This window comes from Geotrypetes seraphini, chromosome 6 (genome assembly GCF_902459505.1).
Source record: "Geotrypetes seraphini chromosome 6, aGeoSer1.1, whole genome shotgun sequence".
Taxonomy (NCBI): domain Eukaryota; kingdom Metazoa; phylum Chordata; class Amphibia; order Gymnophiona; family Dermophiidae; genus Geotrypetes; species Geotrypetes seraphini.
In genome coordinates this window covers 168,390,741-168,413,654 of record NC_047089.1, presented here as the reverse complement: position 1 = coordinate 168,413,654, position 22,914 = coordinate 168,390,741, and the positions used below count along the sequence as shown (strand labels likewise).

The 22,914-nt window shown below is 41.1% G+C and overlaps 1 protein-coding gene across 10 annotated transcripts in view; it reads right to left on the bottom strand.

The window, feature by feature from the left end:
- GPM6B (glycoprotein M6B) overlaps positions 1-22,914 on the bottom strand; it is a 282,829-nt gene that overhangs the window by 84,922 nt on the left and 174,993 nt on the right. For 4 of the 10 annotated variants that reach the window (XM_033948388.1, XM_033948384.1, XM_033948393.1 and 1 more), the window contains exon 2: positions 8,928-9,047. The exons of the other annotated variants lie outside the window; for them this stretch is intronic. In XM_033948388.1, coding sequence (XP_033804279.1) covers positions 8,928-9,047 — 120 coding nt within the window. The remainder of the gene's footprint in view (positions 1-8,927; positions 9,048-22,914) is intronic. 10 annotated transcript variants of the gene reach the window in all.

The following is a 22,914-nucleotide window of genomic DNA, read 5'->3' as shown; positions in this document are numbered from 1 at the left end:
TGGTGGAAACAAAGACTGTTTAAATTCAAGAAAGCATGGGGCAGGCACGTGGAATCTCTTAAGGAGAGAAGATGGTGGATGCTGTGGATGGGCAGACTGTATGGGCCATTTGGCCTTTATCAACCATCATGGTTTTATGTTTCTATGAGTTGCCGTACTGAGACAGACCAAAGGCTCATCAAGCCCAGTATCCTGTTTCCAACAGTGGCCAATCCAGTTCACAAATACCTGGCAAGATCCCACAGAGTAAAACAGATTTTGTGCCACTTGTCCTAGAAATGAGCAATGGATTTTTTTCCCAGGCTTTCTTAATGACTTATGGACTTTTATTTTAAGAAATTATCCAAACTTTTTTTAAACCCTGCTAAGCCGTTTTCACCACACTCTCTGGCAACAAATTCCAGAGTTTAATTGCACATTGAGCCAATAAATATTTTCTCTGGTTTGTTTTTATATCTACTACTTTGTAGCTTCATTGATGTAATGGCTGATGCAGGAATTCTAGATAAGGTGTCAGACATAAGTTGAACAATTTGTCGCTTCAAATGGGACCAAAGCTAGTTCAGTCAATCTGCAAAAGTTAATTGACATTTCTTAAACCTATTGATGCAACGATTGAAGATTTTTTTGTAAAAATGTGTTGGTTTGATACACATAAGGAATCTGAAGGGATGGCGGTTCATCCACCACAGAAACCACAGTTGCGTTCAGACTGTTGGCTTCTTATGGTGGTAGGGCTTTCAAAACTTTTGAGTGCAGAAATACTGCATAGAGTACAAGATTAAAGCACATAGAATCTTATGTTCATAAAAAATAGATCAGGATATCTGTGCTAGTTCCGAAATGGAAAAATCTCTGCACTGGATTGGTTGTGACATAATCTAATTAGGCTGTAATGATCTGAGAAGGGCCTGCATAGGATAGCAGAGGCGTCCTTTTTTTGAACTTCTTGGGCTTAGGAGGGAGTGCCACGACAAACATCTTCCGTACTTATATTTTGATACTGAGTGACCACTTTTGAATATGTTTTGGAATTTTCTTCCTGCTCAGACTGGTGCAAAAGCACCAGACATCTGCACTTTCAATCAAGTTTCAGCCGAGGCTGGCACCTTCTCTGGTGAAACATGCATGGAGTTCACCTTTTTCAGGGCATGCCATTTAAGGCCACTGTATTAGGGGAGAAAAGTAATGTTGCATGAAGAACACTTAGACTGCACAGAACTTCCTCTTTGCATTACAGGGCTCATGGAATATGTTCTTTGGTAGCAATTTATACTTTCTGGGAAACTTTTATGATAAAATACCCATAAATTGTATGGATGAGCTTCAAACTCTGGGTAGTGAAAATGGTTTATTCCTGATGTAGTTGATGAATTTTGTTTTATTTTAGCCAAATGATGTTCTCCTACTCCTTTGGACTTCTATCTTATTCATTTTATTCACATTTGATATATCGCCAAATGGCCTAGTTAGGCTTTATAGTAGATATAAAGTCAAGGAGCATTCCAGCTGATTTTGTACCATGATGAATATTTTAAATTTAACACAACGGCAGCCGATACGCCTCATGCAATAAATGAAACATATGGCCAGAATGACTTGCTCCTGTAGCTAAGTCACAAGGTTCTAGATAGATCGGAAGCACCGAAGGGCATATTTTGGAAGATCATCATACAATTTGTGTTCAAATATGTTGTTGACTAAGGCAATCATTTAAGCAGAGCTGATTTATCCAAACAATGCCCAAATAGTTCTTAAAAGATTGCATGGCAAAAAAAAAATATGGTAGCGATGTGGGCATCAGAAGTCAGTGGTAAATCCAGAAGGACTCCTTATATTACAGAGTCGATTCAAAAGTCAGTGAGTGGCCAGATAGCAAAGGGACCTCACTGTACAATGTCCCTGTGCAATTTATGAGAAATATACATTGCCCTAAATTGAGGGACTGATTTTAAATCCAAGGTCCTGCAGCCTATCAGCAATAGACTGCAGACTGGAAGTGAATGAAGATAACCTGGATAACTAGAGCCTGCAAAAGTAATAAGCTGAATAGCATCTGTAAAACTGTGAATGCCTAGTGACGATCAACAGTTCAAGGGAAATTAAGAAAGGTTGAAGTACAACAGAAAAGCAGTGCGCTCTCCTGGACACCACAGATGTGTCACTATGTGGCTATTAGTAACCAAATCAAAGGCTGTGGAGAGGCTATGGAGCTCCAAGATACTTTTTTCAATAAAGGTCTTACTAAAGCAGCCATCCACAGAGCACAGAACACGCCAGACTCCAAACTAATAATGGTCGTAGAGAATGAAGAGTGAGCAAAAACCCAGAAAGGATTGAGAATGAAAAGTGAGCAAAAACCAAGAAAGGATCAAAGGTCTGATTGGGTAATTATAAATGAAGACAATAACTTGCCCATATCCCCTGAATATAATAGATTATAAAAGCTGGCCCAATAAATGAACTACTGGAAGGTGATTAAGGCATATCACCAGTACAAGAGATTCTGTCATTCCCCCTTGGTCAGCACCCTCAGATATACAGTCTTGCTCCAACAGAACCTGCTAAGACAGTGGTCTCAAACCTGCGGCCCGGGGGCCACATGCGGTCCACCAGGTACTATTTTGAGGCCCTCGGTATGTTTGTCATAATCATCACAAAAGTAAAACAAAACAGTTTCTTGATCATATGTCTCTAGCTATAAATCACAATATTATTATTAAGACCTCTGGAAGATGAGCACAGGGCTTTTACTTAGCTAAAAGGAAAGATTTATAAACTATAAAGAGTTTTTACCTCATGCAAAATTATCATTTCTTTAACCTAGAAATCCAAAATGTGGCCCTGCAAAGGGTTTGAGTTTTAGACCACTGTGCTAAGATGATATTACAGTAGTTTAGAATAAATTATGCAAATAAACAAGTGAAATAATGCACTAGTTGAGCAGCAGAGGATAGGTGCCACTCAGCTTTGTCTTCTTTGTACATAGGGCACAGACAGATGGAGCCTCTTCAATGGGCACTATTGCTTGAATGAAGTGTATCATGTTCCTGTGATTCCATTTCTTTCTTTTTTATGGGGGGAGGGGGGCATCAAAACATTATTATAAAAGTATCATCGCTATTTGAGCAGGGTCAGTGTCCACAGTAGAGTTAGTGCTGTCATATGATTTTTTTTTTTTGGGGGGGGTGGTTTACATTGGGGTTTCCTATCTTATAGCAATGGATGTTTTTTGTGACCTTTGATGCTGACAAGCATGAGGTTATGCTACATCAAATTAGGATTGCTGGCACTGCACTTGACTGGTTCTCTTTTTAAACTGTGACCTGGTGTGCTAACCTGTTAGGTCTTCTGCATTTTATTCGATATTAGGACTACCCCGAAGTTCAACGTTATTGACTTCATTTTTCAATATTAAATTATTGACCTTGCAGTTCTAGTTTTATTAGAACCGTATGGTACCTGCATAACTTCTGGGTCAGCAGCTACACATGGCCCGACGTCAAATAATGGCTTAATTCTACCCTCAGCTGTCCATGGCTTAAAAACTGCTGATCACCGTGGGATCTGAATACAGTACCTGTCCCTAAGTATTTAAAATCCAGTCTAAATGGGATAATTCTTAAACTGTGGGCTATGACAGTTGAGGGCTGTTGATTTCTGTTAGATGTCTTGAACTAAAGTGTTTGGGAACCGCTCTCAGCAATTGTTGCAGCCATCTGTTACTGCTTCAACTGTTGCACGCATCTATCTGGAGACTGACACAGGCACATTTTTTAACTGTATGCTTGCATCTTAAGTTTATTAAAAAAAAAAAAATTAAAAAATTAATAGAAATGTTAAAATTACACATAATCCTTACCAGTCAAGTAAAAGAGTGTAAAAAAAATCTGTTCAAATGGATTCAAAAGATTTTATAGCTTAAGTAGGAGTTGTTTTAATTATGGCCCAATAATTATGTTATGACAGAACTGTTAAGATGGTCAACAGTAATACATCACAGAGCTGGCAACTATGAAAACCCCTTTAGGGAAATACATAATGCTCCTCTGAACTGCAGTTACATCATGTAACTTGAAAGAAAGCATTTACTCCTCCACCAGGGATTTATTTTGGCATTTTAAAACACCCCCTTCTTTCTAACAAGGGGGAGGAGGAGGTAAGGTTGCCAAATGGCTCGAGATCCGTTTAACCAGGATTTTGACTGTTTCCTGAATTTGCAGGAGTTGTAGTTCTGTTTTTCTTAGGAGATGTAAGACGTAAACCTAGCACTGAATGAACCCTGTCGGGCAAATCTGGGACCAAATGACAACCCTAGGAGATGCCTTCATATATGGAGTTGCGTGTCTTAAGCATGGATATCATCTAGGATTATTACTACAATGTCCTATGGAGGTTCTGGGAAGAACTCATTAATTCTAACCTAGTCAAACACCAAATCCTATAATCAAGGGGTGGAGGTGGATTAACACACACCCCGGATGAAGTCACAAAGCTAAGGATCATCTGAAAGGTGCAATTGCCCTCACACCTACCTGATTTTTGAAATAACAAAAAGCAAATAGGTTTTTTTTTTCTAATCAACTAAGTAATCAGCATTAAATAGTTGTGATTACTCAGTTGTGCCCAACATTTTACAGCTTGGTGTAATTTATAAGCTAAACAGAAGCTTCACAGTGTCTCTCAAACTGTGTGCCACGGCACAGTGGTGTGTCCCAAAGAGATTCTGGGTTTGCTATGAGGGATTCCAGCATTTTACTTTATTTTTAGAAATTCCCCTCATAAGTATACACTAGAATAAATTACATTTACATCATGTATGCAAGAGTCTGTCAATGTTATGAATGTGCGTAAGGATACAACTGCTCAGATAAGCATCATTCTTTGACGTGACTGCTCCTTGAAAACTAAATAAGTAATTTTATTTTTTATGCAGTTTGCTTGTCGACTATCAAACCGCGTTTTGAGTTATTTGCACTCAAAAACAAGCACATTCATCGCATCGATTAGCAATTCTATTCTATCTACTTTAGTTTCAGCATTGTTACAATTACCCATACGTAGCTTAAAGAACTTTAAATAAATAACTCTCAAATTTAATTTTTTTCTTGGTTTTGCAATTTTATAATTTCAATGATAATGTGCTGCGAAAATCATTTGCTCCGTTTAGTGTGCCGCAAAAAAACATTTGCTCTGTTTAGCGCAACGGAGCTAAAAAAAAAGTTGTTGAGACACTGCCGTAGAACAGTGATTCCCAACCCTGTCCTGGAGGAACACCAGGCCAATCGGGTTTTCAGGCTAGCCCTAATGAATATGCATGAGAGAGATTTGCATATGATGGAAGTGATAGGCATGCAAATTTGCTTCATGCATATTCATTAGGGCTAGCCTGAAAACCCAATTGGCCTGGTGTTCCTCCAGGACAGGGTTGGGAACCACTGCCGTAGAAAATCCTATTTCACAGAGTGAGTTGGTTATTATTTGTACCTCTTTTAAAGTACAAAAAAAAGGTCCTAACAAAATCAAAGTTTGGCCTTCACTGCTGTTTCACCATAATATTTAGAAGGCTTCAATGATTTATGAGGGTTTGAATCCCAAGCATTCCATCACATTTCTGCAACACAGCTGAAAGAGTATTCTACATATGTAGTATTGTGTCATCCTTTTGGCACTATGTATTAAACTAAACAAAATTCGTAGATCATGCAAGTCACTTCCTTGCCTTAAAATAATGACGTGCTCAACACAGGTGTACACAAAGCAAATCTTTTACATTTTGCTTTTGATTTAGCCTCCCACCTCCTCTTCAATTTGGGGCTTTTTTCCGGGTCTGTTTCAAACATGCATTAGAACATTAAAGGGTACAACTTCACTCAAGACGCATTATTACTAAAGTGCGTTAAGCATTTAGCATGTGAATCAGCAAGAGGTCGCTTTTAGGGCACAGCTGCTTTAGCTGTTATTACATCGGCACAACAGCATGTGTTAATTCATAAATTGCATACCACATGAAATGAATACACTATGGGCTCCTTTAATGAAGGCGCTTTAGCAGGTTTAGCACACGTGACTTTTCATCGAGCCCTAACTCCCACACTAGCCGAAAAACTACCGCCTGCTCAAGAGGAGGCGGCAGCGGCTAGCGCACCCGGCGGTTTAGCACGCACTATTACGCGCGTTAAACCGCTAACGCGCCTTCGTAAAAGGAGCCCTATGGTGCTGTTATAACATGCTAACCAAAGTTACACCTGGCTGGGCCTCCGCATGAGCGGATCGCCGGACTTGATGGACCTAGGGTCTGATCCGGAGATGGCAGTTCTTATGTTCTTCCAAATAGTCGGAGACAGAGCAAGCTATGGCTTTATTTAGTAGCCACTATAAGCAGCTCTGAGTCCAGCACACAAAGATAAAGACAACACAGGTCCGTGTTTCGGCATTCAAAAGCCTGCATCAGGAGTCATGATCTCTTGTAGTTCAGTGCAACATCATATATCATAAACTGAAACATACAATCAAATGAATGACACTCAGTGCAGACTCTTATTGCTGCATCAGCGACTGCTGCTCCAGAAGGCATTTGTTATCTGTGTGTGGTGGACTCAGAGCTTCTTATGGTGGCTAGTATAAAGAACATGGGAACAAATTTGTCCCTGTCCTCATGGGATCTCAATATCCCCATCCTGTCCCCGTCCCATTTCTACAAACTCTGCCTTTAACACAGAAGCCTCAGACACTTATGATTTTAAAGTGTCTGAGGCTTGTGCAGATGAGGACGGAACTTGCAGGAATGGGGCAGGGATAGGGACAGAGTTCATGGGGCCAGAAAGGGGATAGAGAGATCCTGCGAAGATGAGGAAAATCTGTCTCCTTGTTATTCTCTATGGCTACCAAATAAAATTAGTTTGATCTCTCTCTGGGTATTTGGAAGACCATTTTTTTTTAAACCCTACTTTTTGGGTTAGTTTGACTACCATATGGCTTTGGTTGGTTTCTTTTTCTTTATGTATGGCTTTATGAAAAGTTTCCCCAAAGAGAGAAAGTATGTTGAGAACAGTGCATTTCCTTATGCTACCACAGATTCTTATATACTAATTATTTGCACAGCAGTTCCATTTTTGGAACCACAAAGGAACTTGTTCTACAAGGGAGCAACATGTAATACAAGAGGGTTCCTGAAGGAGATTTTTCTCCAGAATGAAGGTCTGTAGAACCATCTGAGAAAGATACATTGATGACTGACTGACAAGTCCAGCGATTCTATAATTTCACACACAGGATTCTTATGTTGGTGAGACATCAAATTACCCTTAATTCAAATTGAAAGTGATCCTACTTTTGAATGTATAGATCAGTGGTTCCCAAACCCTGTCCTGGGGGACCCCCAGCCAGCCAGGTTTTCAAGATATCCCTAATGAATATGCATGAGAGAGATTTGCATACCTGTCGCTTCCATTATATGCAAATCTCTCTCATGCATATTCATTAGGGATATCTTGAAAACCCGACTGGCTGGGGGTCCCCCAGGACAGGGTTTGGGAACCACTGGTATAGATCATTGTAGCTTCTTGATAGGTACCACAACATTGCTCATAACACACTATGGTTTCCTAAAACATTTTATAAAAATGTAAACATATTATGCAAATAATCAGTACATAAGAATTTTTGATATTATAAGGGAATGCACTATTCTCAACATACGTTCTCTTAAGGAAAGTTTTGATACAGTGTTTGTTGTGGTGTTTCCTAGATTAAGTTTCATCAAAATTTGAACTTGTGCAGTTAGCATAGATGTTATCTGTTATCACCTGTTAATCATCAATATAATTAGTCCACAATAAAATATTATCAAAACATGCCGGGCCATGTCTCCCAACAGCTAGCATTCAGGCTTTACTTATAACACATTAGTTTTTGCATTCAACAATAAGATCAACCAACAGACAATTTGGCATGGATTCTCTAACCGGTGCCGTTGTCAGTAGCTGCCTTAAAAGCAGCGCCAATTGTGTGCGTCAATCCCGCAACGGCGCCAGTTACAAAATCATGCCTCCGGCAAAAGTAGGCACCAGAAATGTAGGCCAGGGTTTTCCAGGTCTACATTTCCAGAGCCTACCTTTGATGTGAATTGCGCCTTTAGACCGCCTAATACCACCTTCAGCATTAGCCATACCTACGGTGGCATTAGTCAGCCTATAGCAGTGGTTCCCAACCCTGTCCTGGAGGACCACCAGGCCAATCGGGTTTTCAGGTTAGCCCTAATGAATATGCATGAGACAGATTTGCATATAATGGAAGTGATAGGCATGCAAATCTACTCCATGCATATTCATTAGGGCTAGCCTGAAAACCCGATTGGCTTGGTGGTCTTCCAGGACAGGGTTGGGAACCACTGACCTATAGCGTCTATGGAAGTGCAATTCTGGTGGCAGTAGGTGCCTTGAAACATAGTTAAAAACATCATTTAAATGTCTTTTTTTTTTTTTTAACTGGAGCTTGGGTGCCTACCAGTGCCTAAAAAAACCAGCGCCACTTAGAGAATTCAGGCCTTTATGTTTAATTCAGTACACACAAAAATCAAGGTGAATTAATGAATGCATATTCCTAGTTCCACCAATCTATTTTTTTTTTTTTTTTTAATTTACTTGTTTGTACATACTTTTAATTATGCCTAAGAAAACTACAGCCAACTGTGCAAATTCAAAAGTTCAGCACAAGCAGCCATCTGTCATTGTGTGACTCAAAATTAATTAGGAAACAAATAAAATTAGAAAAAAAACAATCCTCCACTTTGGAAACTATGCAACCCTCCCTCTCAAAGGAAAAAGAACAAAACAAAAACTACAACCCTACTAATCGGAAGTTTGCAAATGAGTAATCGCATTCTGTTTCCCGCCCTCTCCCTTCAATCCCCTGATCTCATTTACCTCGATTCCCCAAAGGGCTCATACTGCCTCTCTTTGTTGGCACATGCCGATACTGGTGTGGCCTTGAACTCCCGCACATCCAGCGGTACCTGTCAATTTCCATTTCTGGTTTGGTGATCACTGCCAATTTTAGGTGGTAAAAAGTCAGTGTCTCCAGCATACATTTTCATTTTCTTCAGCACTTTTTTTTTTTATTCATTTATATATGAATTGGAGAGTCCTGATCTACACCAACTGCAATCAGGAAAGCAATGTACAACACTGGCTTTTTCTCCATTTGCTATATGGACCATTTCCACCTATAGTTACAAGCATCCAAGTTCATTTGTTTAAAAAAATATATGCTTTGATTTTTTTTTTCTGCATTTGCAGATCAGGTCTTTAGTTTTACCTTAAGTACACTTTCAAAATATAAATTAAATCTAGTTTTACACAATATGCTCCTTCCTGTCCCTTCTGTTTTTAAAATATATGAACCTAGCTAGAAGATAATTGCTGCTGGTTGTAGCAACACACACACAGAACTGTTCAGTCAAGCAACACCTAGTTCTCCTATACGGATTTTCTAAAAATGGTCTTTCCAACCCAGCCAGTCCAGCTTACTCTCATTCTTTTAATTTTTTTATATATAAATATATATGATATCCTACATCAACAGCTAATAAACCAGTCAGCCGTGTCACATCATTTACATTCATATGTAATGCTTGGTTAAGGCCTGCTCAAAGGATCGTGGCACCCTGAACCAACTTTTACTCTTGTGCACCCTTTTGTGGGGGCAGTCTTACATTGAGATCTTGTTGCCCACATCATGAAACTGGCCCTGTGGAACTAAAAGGAGGCAGTCTGGACCTGAAGTACTTATCTTTGTAACTGAACCAGTAACAAAAGAAGAACTTAAGCACCATAAAACCAATGTGGCCACAAGACTGGCTTCTCCAGCAGCAGACAATGCCATGCCAAACACTTAAGTGCGGTTCATAGACAACGGCGCGAAAGACAAAGGCGCGCCCGGACAATTGAGCGCAGCGCGGAGGCGCGCGCCACTCTAAATGACTGTTTTTAGGGCTCCGACGGGGGGGGGGGGCGTGGGTAGGGAACCCCCCACTTTACTTAATAGACATCGCGCTGGCGTTATGGGGGGTTTGGGGGATTGTAACCCTCCACATTTTACTGTAAACTTAACTTTTTCCCTAAAAACAGGGAAAAAGTGAAGTTTTCAGTAAAATGTGGGGGGTTACAACCCCCCAAACCTCCCACAACGCCCCCACAATGCGGCGCGATGTCTATTAAGTAAAGTGGGGGGGGGTTCCCTAACCTCCCCGTCGGAGCCCTAAAAACAGTAATTTAGAGCGGCGCGCGCCTCCGCGCTACGCTCAATTGCCTGGGTGCGCCTTTGTCCCGGCGCGCTTTTGACCTGACACCCTTAAGTGCTTCTCCTACTGTCAAGTTCAGGTATGGACGCAGGCATTTATCAGCCACAAAAGTAGGAACAAAGGAGCAGGTGTTGAAAAGCCAGAATCTAGCGCTAATGTTCCACAATTGTTTTTCTTAGAACATGTGCAGTTCTTGATCTACAGTAGGTATATGTAATACCAGGGAAAATATAAAGTAATTAGAAATCACATAGCAGCCATACTGGTTCAGATAAATGGTTCATCTAGTCCAGTATCCTGTTTCCAACAATGACCAATCCAGGTCACAGTACCTGGCAGAAACACACATCAGACATACTACACACACTAAAAGTTAACCACAGAATATTTCACCTCAAAATGTATGAACCAAATTAAGGAGGAGCAGACCAATTGTATCAGGAAGTGAGTGATTTATTGCAAAACAAATACCCGGCATGGCCACATTTCACCCTAGCTGCGTCAGGGGTTAAATCTAAAAGGGGATTAATGCACACTTTCCCCTTAAATTCAAGCTTTTCCCCAAACACAAATCAAAACAGCACTTTCACATGGAAAGCTGCAGCATCTGCCAATAAATTGCTCACTTCCTGATACAATTGGTCTGCTCCTTGTTATTGCTACTGTGACCGCTGGCGGATCATCGCCTCTTCTTGTGCGTTACATAGATCAAATTAAGAGGCAGGATTTCCTGCATGATATATAACCCAAAACACAGAGCAGCGAACAAGCAAAGATAAATAAAACACTATAGAACCCTTTTACTGAAATGAAAAACAGACTACCGCAAAAGATGTTAAGGCATTTGGCCTTTTAGTGCATACTAACTTGCACATTAGTTATAAAAAAACACCATTTTTTGAGGGGGGCATGCCAAGGGCAGAGAATGCTTGCTGTATCAGGAAAGTGCTTATGATGAATTATTCAAAGCTTCAGCAGAGCCCCTGGCCAAAGGGCATGATTATTTAAAGATAAGTTAATTTATATATTAAAAAATTTTTTAAAAAATTCCAATTTATCAATGCATTTGAATAAGCTAATGATGAATCAGGAGTATAAAGCTTAGCGCGATAAGATGGTTTGAGCGCTAAGCGGCTCTGAAGAAGATTTGAAGAATTCATTATAAGCTCTTTCTTGATACCCGAAGCATTGCATTGTGGTGGAAGTTTGGTTGAATGCTTTGGGTTTATATATTGATGCTTATATGAGTGGATGGGCAGAGAATGGGCATCAATATTTTAACCGGCTAGCACATTTTCACTACCATGCGCTAATTGGCTAGCGTGGAGTTAATGTGTGTGCACTTACCAGGGCTCCTGCATTAGTGCATGGTACCTGGAAAGCATGGAGTAGTACAGTGTTTCTCAACACATGGTATGAATATTCTTAGGGTACACAGCCTGGCTGCCTGCGGAGAATATTCCCTTCCTATCAGTAGAAACCGCCAGGGATCCCTGCCTGTCTCCCCCCCCCCCCCCACACACACACACACTGAAGCCACTGCTGGGGATCCAACCCTCCCTCTCTGCCCACACACCCCACCTCAAAGCTGACCCCGTTACTTGATGGAGCCACACTCGCGCCATCCACTCCCAGTGAACTCCTTGTAAATAGCTGACCCAGAAACCTTCTCTCTGTCAGTTGACGTCAGAGGGAAGGCTTGTGGGCCAGCCACGCGCAGCGTGTGACTCGCTGCTCGCGCAGTCCCTGCACTGAGTTTGCTGGGGGAGGAGGGAGCAACTGCGGCACCAACAAGTAAATGGGTTGGCTTTGGGAGAGAGGGGTGCGGGCAGGCAGGGAGGGAGGGATCCCCATCAGCAGCTTCAGCAGGAGTGGGCAGCAGGCAGGGATCTCCGCCGTACAACTTAATTTTGGGACAAAGGCTGGAAGGCAGGGAGGGGGCACAAACTCGACACAGAAGGAAGGGGGCACTAACTTGGGACATAGGAAGGAAGAATAGAAAGTGAGTATTGTTGGGCATGAGTGTATGTGTGAGAGATGGTACACATAGGGAAAGGAAGAAAGGAAAATTGGTCATAGCGAGAGGCAAGGGAGATGCATGGGGAATAGGATGAGAGGGAGAAATGTTGGATATGGTGGTGGAGAGGGACCAGAGGGACAGATTGAAGGGGATGCAAGGGGGAAGAATGTTGGACATAGTGATGGAGGGAGAGATATGGCATTGTGCTGGAGAGGGGTGATAGAAGGAGAAATGGGCATGGGGCTGGTAGGCAGTGGTGAAAAATGCTGCACATGATCTGGGGGAACTTATACCATCTGCTGGAGACAGAAAAAAACTAAAATGTTCTTGGCTACACCACCTATTATATTGATGCTATACGAATCTTCAAGCTTCTCTATCTATTTGCTAATAAGGTGACCTATCCAATGGTCTGGAATGGACTAGCAGGAGAAGGAAGTTAGATTATGTATGTTCAAATGTCTTTTTAAGATTCTTTATTAGATCTCCGATATAGAACTTTCAGTATTTTGTGATCATTTTCAACCTGGGAGGTCTTTGTGATCCTCCCAGCTGGAGCTTCTTCGTGTTCCTACAATGTCAGAAGTACTCGTACATACAACATAAATACAACTTTTTTTTCTGTCTCAAGTCCTTTATACTGAAACTCATTTAAATCTTTGCACCAGTAATGTGATCAGTTACATTTTCTAAAGTTGGTGAAGGCACCTTTGTTTTCACTGACCTTTAACCTTGTTCATTGTTTGTCAAATTTCATGTGTAAAGTGCATGTAGAAGTTTCATGTAGAAATGGGAGTATAACAAGGGATGGGAATAAATATATTGATATAAATTAAAATCCATAAATAGTAAAAATAAAAATAGTAAAGCAGTAATAGCTTCATAAAATATTTTGATGAACTCCCTTCTCCAGAGGCAATAAATATTGGTTAGGAACTGTCAAGTTAACAAACAGTAGAGGATCCTGTTTGGATGAAAGCTGGTATACAGACACTAATTATTAGGCGCAAGCAAGCATGATTAAAGAACTGTAAAGAAGAATTTCAGTAACACTAGGCAATCAAGAGCTTCCTCATTCACATAAAAACGGCTCTTGCACAATAACCAGCAGCTTCAATTATTAAAATGACTATTTGTAAACATTTACTTTACAAGAGAATTAAATTCCAACTAAAATTGCATTTCCATCAGCATTTGCTGCTGGGTTATCCCTATTACAGCGCAATCCGAGTTAAACATGCTGGGACCCAGGACAGAAATTTGGAAGGCTGTATGTCCAGATTTAGGTGAACTTGGAGGCTCCTTGTCAACTGTCCTGATTTCACCCTCCCCAACACACTTAATTCCTCAAGTAATGATTGAGCACATACAGTCTGCCCTTAGTGCAATAAGCACTAATTGCAAGCAAAGTTACAATGGAACTGCACCATAAGATAAAAAAATACTACTTCACAGATTCCGGACAGGAAGTCAGAAATTTTTCATTTCATTTCCTGGGTTGTTTCCAGACATGCTCATTTTAGGCTTTGTTGGCCATTTTGTCATCACAGAAGCAAAGTCAACGAATACATGCTGTTACGAATGTCCACATTATTTGCAAAAAGGGTGCACTCTTCTGAAATGAGTGTATGCTCTTTTCCCTCTATGAAGCAGATAGTGTGGACACAGAGGACTTATACAGCTTTAAAAAATAAACCTGGGGAAGAACATATTCTCACTAGCGGTTGAAGGACAGAGAAAGATCGGGAGGAAAGAAAGCCGCTCTGTACAATGCATGAGCTGTGCAAAGCAGGATCTGGCTGTCCATAGCCATGAGGTCGTTCAGTCTTTTGCCCAACAGCATCTGCCCCTTGAAGGGCAATCTGCTGAGAATGGCCCTGGAAGTTGAGTTGCCCGCCCATTGTCTGATCCAGGGCATCCGGTGGGCAGAAATGGAACAAGCCGAAACTTTACTCAGGACTCTAATAATGTCATAAAGAGCATTAGCCACATAATCCACTCCTTCATCACACATGTGGGGACAGAAGTACCCAATCTCTAAGGAACTAGTCCACAATCAGGTAGGACAGGCCCGTGCCACGAAGGAGGCAGCTGCTGCAGCTTTGACACCCAAAGCCAGCATTGAAATTGAAGAGGGAGCTGTTCTCCACTGCAGAAGGGGGAGGAGTTCAAGATCGTAAAGTGACATCCTTCTGCAGATTCATGGTTAATGGGAAATCAACAGCTAAAGTATAGACTCCTGTGTATATGTAACTGAATAAAGCTTTAAAGTTATGATGTCACCTTGTACCTTATGCAATGTATTGCAATTTATAGGGGAAAAGTACAAGTTGTTATAGCTCCTGACACAGCTCTTGCTTGTACACAACACTACTACTACTTCTGCTTCTATTTATCACTGATATAGTGCTGAAATGAGTATGCAGTGCTGTCCAGTTTGACATTTAATAGATAGCCCCTGCATGAAAGAGCTTACAATCTAACCTAGACAGATAGATATGAGATATAGGGTTGGGGGGGGGGATGCAGATCCCAAGGTGAGAGGAGTTAGGAGTTAAAAGTAGGTCTCGAAGAGGTGGGCTCTTAACTTGGCCTTGAACACTGCTAGAGATGGAGCCCGCCATGGGGATTCAGGCAGTTTGTTCCAAGCATACAGTATAGCAACATAGAAGGGACAGAGTATGGAGTTGGCAGAGGAGAAGAAGGGCACAGATAGGAGGGATTTACCAGCAGAGCAGAGCTCCTGGGGGGTGAGGGGAACATAGCGGGCGATATATGAAGAGAGATAGTGAGGAGCAGCTGAGTGAATGCATTTGTAGGTCAGTAAGAGGAGGTTGAATTGTATTCAGAAACGGATGGGAAGCCAATGAAGTGACTTTAGGAGAGAGGCAACTTGAGTATAGCAGCTCTCACTGAATACAAGTCGTGCAGCCGATTTCTGGATGGATTGAAGGGGAGAGATGACTGAGTGGAAGACCCAGGAGAAGTGAGTTGCAGTAATCTAAGAGCGAGGTGATGAGGGCATGGATAAGGGTTTTGATAGTATGCTCTTAGAGGAAGGGTCGAATTTTAGTAATATGGTAGAGGAAGATGTGGCAGGTTTTAGCAATATGTTGTATCTGAGCTGAGAGAGAAAGAGAAAGAGAAAGCGAGAAGAAAGAGAGTCAAAGATGACCCCAAGATTGTGAGCAGACAAAGCAGGGAGGATGAGAATGTTGTCCACAAAGACAGAGAATGGGGAAAGTGGGGAGGTGGGTTTAGATGGAAAGATTAGCAGCTCCATTTTAGCCATATTCAGTTTTAGAGACATTCAGGGAGGCTGAAACTTGGGTCTGGGTTTCAGTAGAGATATCTGGTGCAGAGAGTTAGATCTGGGAGAAGTCAGCATAGAAGCGATACTAGAAGCCATGGGAGGAGATCAGCGCTCCAAATGAGCAAGTATAGATTGAGAAAAGGGGTGATCCCAGGATAGAGCCTTGAGGTACACCAATTAATAGCAAGATGGCTGTGGAGGAGGAACTACCATTGCATACACTGAAGGTGTGATGGGAGAGAGAGGAAGAGAACCAGGAGAGAGCAGAACCCTGGAATCTCAGAAAACACAGTGTATCTAGGAGCAGGTAAAACCATAGTATCAAAGGTAATAGACAGATCGAGAAGGATGAGGATAGAGTAGAGGCCTTTGGATCTGGCCAGGAACAGGTCACTGGAAACTTTAGTAAGGACAGTTTCCATGGAATGCAGTGGGCGAAAGCCTGACTGAAGCAGATCATGAGGAGAGGAAGTCCAGGCAACAGCGCTAAACAGCACTTTCAAATACCTTGGATAAGAAGGGGAGGAAAGAGATGGGGCGATAGTTGGAGGGGCATGTGGGGGCAAGTGAGGGTTTTTTTGAGGAGGGGTGTGACAGTGGTATGTTTGAAGGCATCAGGGACAGCTGCAGTGGACAGCAATAGGTTAAGAAGGTGACAGGGAGCTTGAGAACAGGCAAGATGCAAGATGGTGCCAAGTAGGTAAGTGGGAATCGGATCATAGGAGAATGTAGTGGGTTTTAAGCAGGGTAATCTCACATCGCATACGTGTTGCATTCATAAGATACATATAACTATCTGTATTCAAAAATGTGAAACCCTATATCTTCCACAAGCCAGACTGAGAAGTCTGGTATTAATTAGAGCCATAAGGCTTAAGGCGGGAAAATTGCACAAAAACGCAGAAAGAGACAGAAAGAAAGAAAACAAGATGGAGTCATTAATACCGCTATGTATTATTATTTATATCTATACCTGATTTCCTCTATGGTCTGGCTTGATAGCAAAATACATAAAAAGAATATTATTATACTTTTCCTTAATATTAATCTGTAGTGTGTTTTTCTGGCCTTGGCTATTCAGATTTTCATTCACCAACTTTTTGTACGCTTCTATTGGGCATGGCCTTAACTTTCATATGTACTTTTAACTAGTTTACCCAGAACCATACGAAAAGCCGGTGTTTTTGTAGAAAAAAATCCACAAAATACTTGCACCATGCACCATGTCCTGCACACTATCCATTCCATTAACACATTAGCGCCCCTACAGCCCACAAGCGAGTGCCACTCCTGTTTGGAGGTTTCCTTGATGACTATGAAGGAAGAGGAGGAAGAGGAGGAGGAGAGGGTGAGGGTGGCAGGTGTTGAGGGGAAGTTAGCAGAAGGGACAGGTGAAGTGAGGGGATGGGGAGGCAGCCTGGGGTTGAGAGCTCAAGGTGAATCTTCTGGATCTTATTGTAGAAGAACTCTGCCATAGTCTGGGGAGAAATTGAAGGGGGGATAAGTAGTAAGGGTGCTTCGAGTAGCCACTGTTGGGCTTGACTTGTGCTTTGTTTGGTATAGTGAATAAAACTTTAGCAAGATATTGTAAGATCTGCCATCATTCTGCCATACCCACCGTGAACATGTATGAGCGGAGGTAGAAATGATTCATTTAATAAGCCACATTTTCTGTGGTACAACCAAAACAGTTTTCATATTTTATACAAGTCCTTTGAAAGCCTACTGGAGACAGAAAATCTAAGGGCTCCTTTTACAAAGCTGCATTATTAATTAGCAGCATGCTGAAAATGAAGAAACCCATGGGAATAGAATAGGCTTCATTGCATTCTATGTGCCACTAAATGGTACCTGGGGCAATAGAGGGTTAGGTCCAGGGTCACATGGAGCTGCAGTGGGAACTGAAGCCAGATCTAATGGTTCTCAGTCTACTGACCCAACCCATTAGGCTACTCCCCCTGGTTCAGCTGCAGTTTGCATAAGAAAGTTCTAAAATTAAAACACATTATAATGCATTTGCAAAGTGGACGAGAAGATAATAGCTCTGAATCTATTATAGATTGTCTCAGTCACAGCAAAACACAAATTCTTAGAATTTAGTAATAAATTTGAAATTATTTATATAATGAAACCCAACAAAGAAACATGCTCGGATAGACTCTCTGTTAACCGGAACTCAAGCAACCAGAAAAAAATAAAAGAAATACTGTAATTTCTGGCAGAAATTTAAGTGTAAACTTGGCATGCCACACCTAAGTACGCCCACACTTGGCCCACCACATGTCCGGTAGTTTGTTTGGAACAGTTTATGGTATGGCAAAGTATGGGGTATAGTATTAGTTAGGACTATTTTTAATAGTAACTCTCAAGCAACCAGAAACTACATTTATCTGGCATTTACCGATCCCCATGGATACCGGTTAACTGAACCTACTGTACATAAAAGGCCATTTTTATGGCTGAGATTTTAAAAAAATAGCCTTAGTGTGTGGGAAAAAGCTGCAGAAGGGCTCACTTACGCCTCTTCACCACAGCTTAGTAAAAAGGACCACTAAAGATTCTAAATCAGGGGTGTCCAACCTCTGCCCTCGTCAGGTTGAGTTTTCAGAATTTCTCCAATGAAAATGCATGAGATCTATTTGCATTCAATGAAAGAAGTGCATGTAAATAGATCTCATGCAAATTCATCGGGGAAAATCCTGAAAACCCAATTGGATTGTGACCCTCGAGGACTGATGTTGGACAGCCTTTTTTCTAAATCATAAGCTCTTGTACTCATCATCCTCAAGTCATAGATCTGGGTGTGCAGTAGGACATGTAAGAAACTTTTCCCCCTAAAAATTGCCAGCCACTGTTCTAGGTGATCAGTGAAAATGTTTCATCCCAGATCTTGCAGCAAACATCTTAAAAAAAACAACAAAAAAACCCCATCATATTATACAGAAACTCCCACACCATAAGTGTCTTGAGTTACATCTTTGACCTGCACAACCTATTATGAACATACACATTTTTTATACAGTTGTGCTCATAGGTTTTCATATCCCCAGCAGAATTTGTAAGATGTGTACCATTTGTGGAAAATGAGTGATACTGCAATTTACCATTAATAATTTAGGAATACTGGTCAGGTAATACTATGTATCATCACTGACCTGTGTGTGTCCTTTAGTACTGTAATCATAACTGAACTCACACAGATTGCCCTGATCAAAAGTTTACATAACCTGTGTGTCTATGTGTGTGTGTCAACTTGAGTATATATTATCAGTCCTGTCCAAACTTTCAAGGATGAGTTTGATTGACCATTTATACTTAGACACTAATTACCAATAAGTTTCTTAGCTCTTGAGAAACCCTTGTACATTTTATCCAGGGCTGCACTGACTTTGCTGGTTTACTGAAGCATGCGGAAAGCAAAACATCTGTCGCAGGAACTGCGAGCAAAAGTCCTCCTCCTGATTTATAAAGATATCCAAAGGTTTGAAAATGTCAATAAGTAGTATTCAAACATTAAACAAGAATTGGAAAATTTATGGGTTCTGTTAATACTAATCCTTTAGTATAGCACCCAATTTATTTGTGACAAGCCAATCACTGATGTTATAAGACTGCCAACTACTGGATGTTTTTACACCCCTGAGGCAGGTACCAATGCCGAAACACAGACACTGTTGGGTCTACAACACATTTCAATCCAATTTGTGACGGATTGTTTTATTGGGTCTACAACACAGTTTAATCCAGGGATCTCAAAGTCCCTCCTTGAGGGCCGCAATCCAGTCGGGTTTTCAGGATTTCCCCAATGAATATGCATGAGATCTATGTGCATGAACTGCTTTCAATGCATATTCATTAGGGAAATCCTGAAAACCCGATTGGATTGTGGCCCTCAAGGAGGGACTTTGAGACCCCTGGTTTAATCCAATGTATAACAAAGACTGTTTTATTGTCTCTGAATAATATATTTACTCATTGGTTTTATCTCTGGTTGATGTGTACCGTTCCATCCCCACTTTGGCATGTCCTGTTAATACCAAGCCATGGTCAAAGATTTCTGACAACGGCCAGGAAACTTTGTATGGATTCAAAGAAAAACACACATGCAACTTCTACTGAAATATAGGTTTCTCTGAAACAAAGTGATGTGGCTGTTTCAGCATAGATACTTGAACAAAAATGGGCTGCATGATAAGAGTTGCCAGAAAAAAAAGAGCCATTGCTGCACCAATGCCACAAAACAGCCCTCTTTCAAAATGCCAAACAACACTCAGTTTACCTCATTTATTGTATTTATAAGTTTATTTTGGATCATTTTGAAACTAGTTATGCTATTAACAAAATTATAATTTTATGTTAAACTGTACTTGTTGTATACTGTCTTTGGCCTCAAAACTTCTGGAACAAAATTTGGAATAATGAGACAAAAAGTGAACTTAAGGGACACAACCATAAATGCTAAGTTTAAGAACAAAAAAACATAAGAATAGCCTTACTGGGTCAGACCAATGGTCCATCAAGCCCAGTAGCCTGTTATCACAGTGGCCAATCCAGGTCACTAGTACCTGGCCAAAATCCAAGGAGTAGCAATATTCCATGCTACTGATACAGGGCAAACAGTGGCTTCCCCCATGTCTTTCTCAATAACAGACTATGGACTTTTCCTCCAGGAACTTGTCCAAACCTTTCTTAAAACCAGATACACTATCCACTCTTACCACATCCTCTGGCAACGTGTTCCAGAGCTTAACTATTCTCCCAGTGAAAAAATTTCCTTCTATTGGTTTTAAAAGTATTTCCCTGTAACTTTATTGAGTGTCACCTAGTCTTTGCAATTTTTGATGGAGTGAAAAATCGATCCACTTGTATCCGTTCTACTCCACTCAGGATTTTGTAGACTTCAATCATATCTCCCCTCAGCCGTCTCTTTTCCAAGCTGAACAGCCCTAACCGTTTTAGTCTTTCCTCATATGAGAGGAGTTCCATCCCCTTTATCATCTTGGTCGCTCTTCTTTGAACCTTTTCTAGCTCCACTATATCTTTCTTGAGATAAAGAGACCAGAATTGAACAAAATACTCCAGGTGAGGTTGCGCCATGGAGTGATACAGAAATTATAACATTCTTAGTCTTGTTAACCATCGCTTTTTAAAATAATTCCTAGCATCTTGTTTGTTGTTTTGGCTGCCATCGCACATTGGGCGCAAAATTACATCATATTGTCTACAATGACACCCAGATCCTTTTCTTGAGTGCTAATCATCTGGTAACTGTGATTCAGCTTATTCTTCCCAATGTGCATCACTTTGCATTTGTCCACATTAAATTTCATCTGCCATTTGGACGCCCAGTCTTCCAATTTCCTAAGGTCCGCCTGCAATTTTTCACAATCCACATGCGTTTCAACAACTTTGAATAGTTTAGTGCCATCTGCAATTTTAATCATCTCACTTGTCGTTCCAATTTCCAGATCATTAATAAATAAGTTAAATAGCACCGGTCCCAGTACAGACCCCTGTGGCACTCCACTGTTTACTCTCCTCCATTGAGAAAAATGGCCATTTAACCCTATCTTCTGTTTTCTATCCGATGACCAATTTGTAATCCACAACTGAATTTGCCACCTATCCTATAATACCTATCCCCATGACACCTTAATTTTCTGAGGAGTCAACAAGGCCTATGAAGAGAAGCGTACCATCCCTACTGTGAAGCATGGTGGTGTATGAGCTACAGTGGCACAAGGAATTTAGTCAAAATTGATGGCAGGAAGAATGCATCTTATCAGAAAATATTGTGGGAGAATTTGCATTTGGAAGCAGCACAAGGGGTACACTTGCACTTTTCAACATGACAATGATCCAAAACATAAGGCCAAGTCAACCCTTTAGTAGCTGCAGTGGAAAAAAGTGAATGTTCGAGTGGCCGTCATAGCCTCCTGACCTCATCATCATTGAGCCAATTTGGGAAGAATTCAAACATGCAGTTCACATTAGACAACCAAAGAATTTACAGGATCTGGAGGCTTTTTGCCAAGAAGAATGGGCAGCTTTACCACATCAGAAAATAAAGGGCCTCATTCACAACAGAAAAGACTGCAAGCCAGAATTGATGCAGAAGGAGGCAATACTCAATATTAAAAATTAAGAGTATACAAACTTTTAAAAAGGACCATTTTATTATTAACTTCATTGGTAAAGTTTGTTTAATGATTGTGCTATTCTGATATGCATTATTTATTTATTTATTCATTCAATTTTCTATACCGTTCTCTTCAGAGAGCTCAGACCAGTTTACATGAATTTATTCAGGTACACAAGCAATTTTCCCTGTCTGTCCCAGCAGGCTCACAATCTATCTAATGTACCTGGAGCAATGGGGGGATTAAGTGACTTGCCCAGGTTCACAACTAGGCAAATAACAGTTCTTAAGATAATAATGTTTAGGAGAGAGGGTTTCACCTAAATAAATTTTTTTGAATTGTTTGGGACACCTCAGTGTGGATTGATTAAGTCAAATAAATGCATAGGGGCTCATAATCAAAAGAGAAAAGCGTCCAAAAACCGGCCTAAGTCGGCACTTGGACGAACATTGTCAAAATACGTCCATAGTTAAATGAGGCGTTTCATGAGAGGTGTCGACGGTGGGATTTGGGTGGGACGTGGGCAGGCTGAGACTTAGTCGTACTGCATGTATTACCGAAAGTTATACAACACAGGATCGACGGAACTTGGACGTTGTGACTTAGACCATTTAAAACATGGTCTAAGTCACAAAAACCCACCTAAAGTGACCAGATAAGCACTGCAAACACATAATACAAGCCCCCCACACACTACCCCAGTGATCACTGACCCTCCACCCCTATACAAATATTAATCACAACTTGAAAATTGTGCCTCCAGAACATCATCACCTGGCAGCCTGGCATAGGAAAGCTTAGTCATGCTGCACAGAGACGTCTTAAGCCATCTTGGGGGTGGGTTAGGGACCCATGGAGAGGAGGACCCATGCCCATAAGCCCCTGTAAATCACTGCATTGATACTGAAACATGTGCATTCACCTATACACCCCAAAACCCTTTTTTACTGGCATATAAGTGACTCCTGAAGCCATAAGAGCTATTGTGGTGGTAGATAAATGAGCCTAGGGGATTCTGGAGGTGGTTTGGGGGGGGGGCTCACCATGACCTATAAGAGAGATGTAATGAGGAAAAGACATGGCACCCTTTTTTGTGAAGTTCACATCAGTGCCCTGTAAGGTACCCCACTATTTAGGT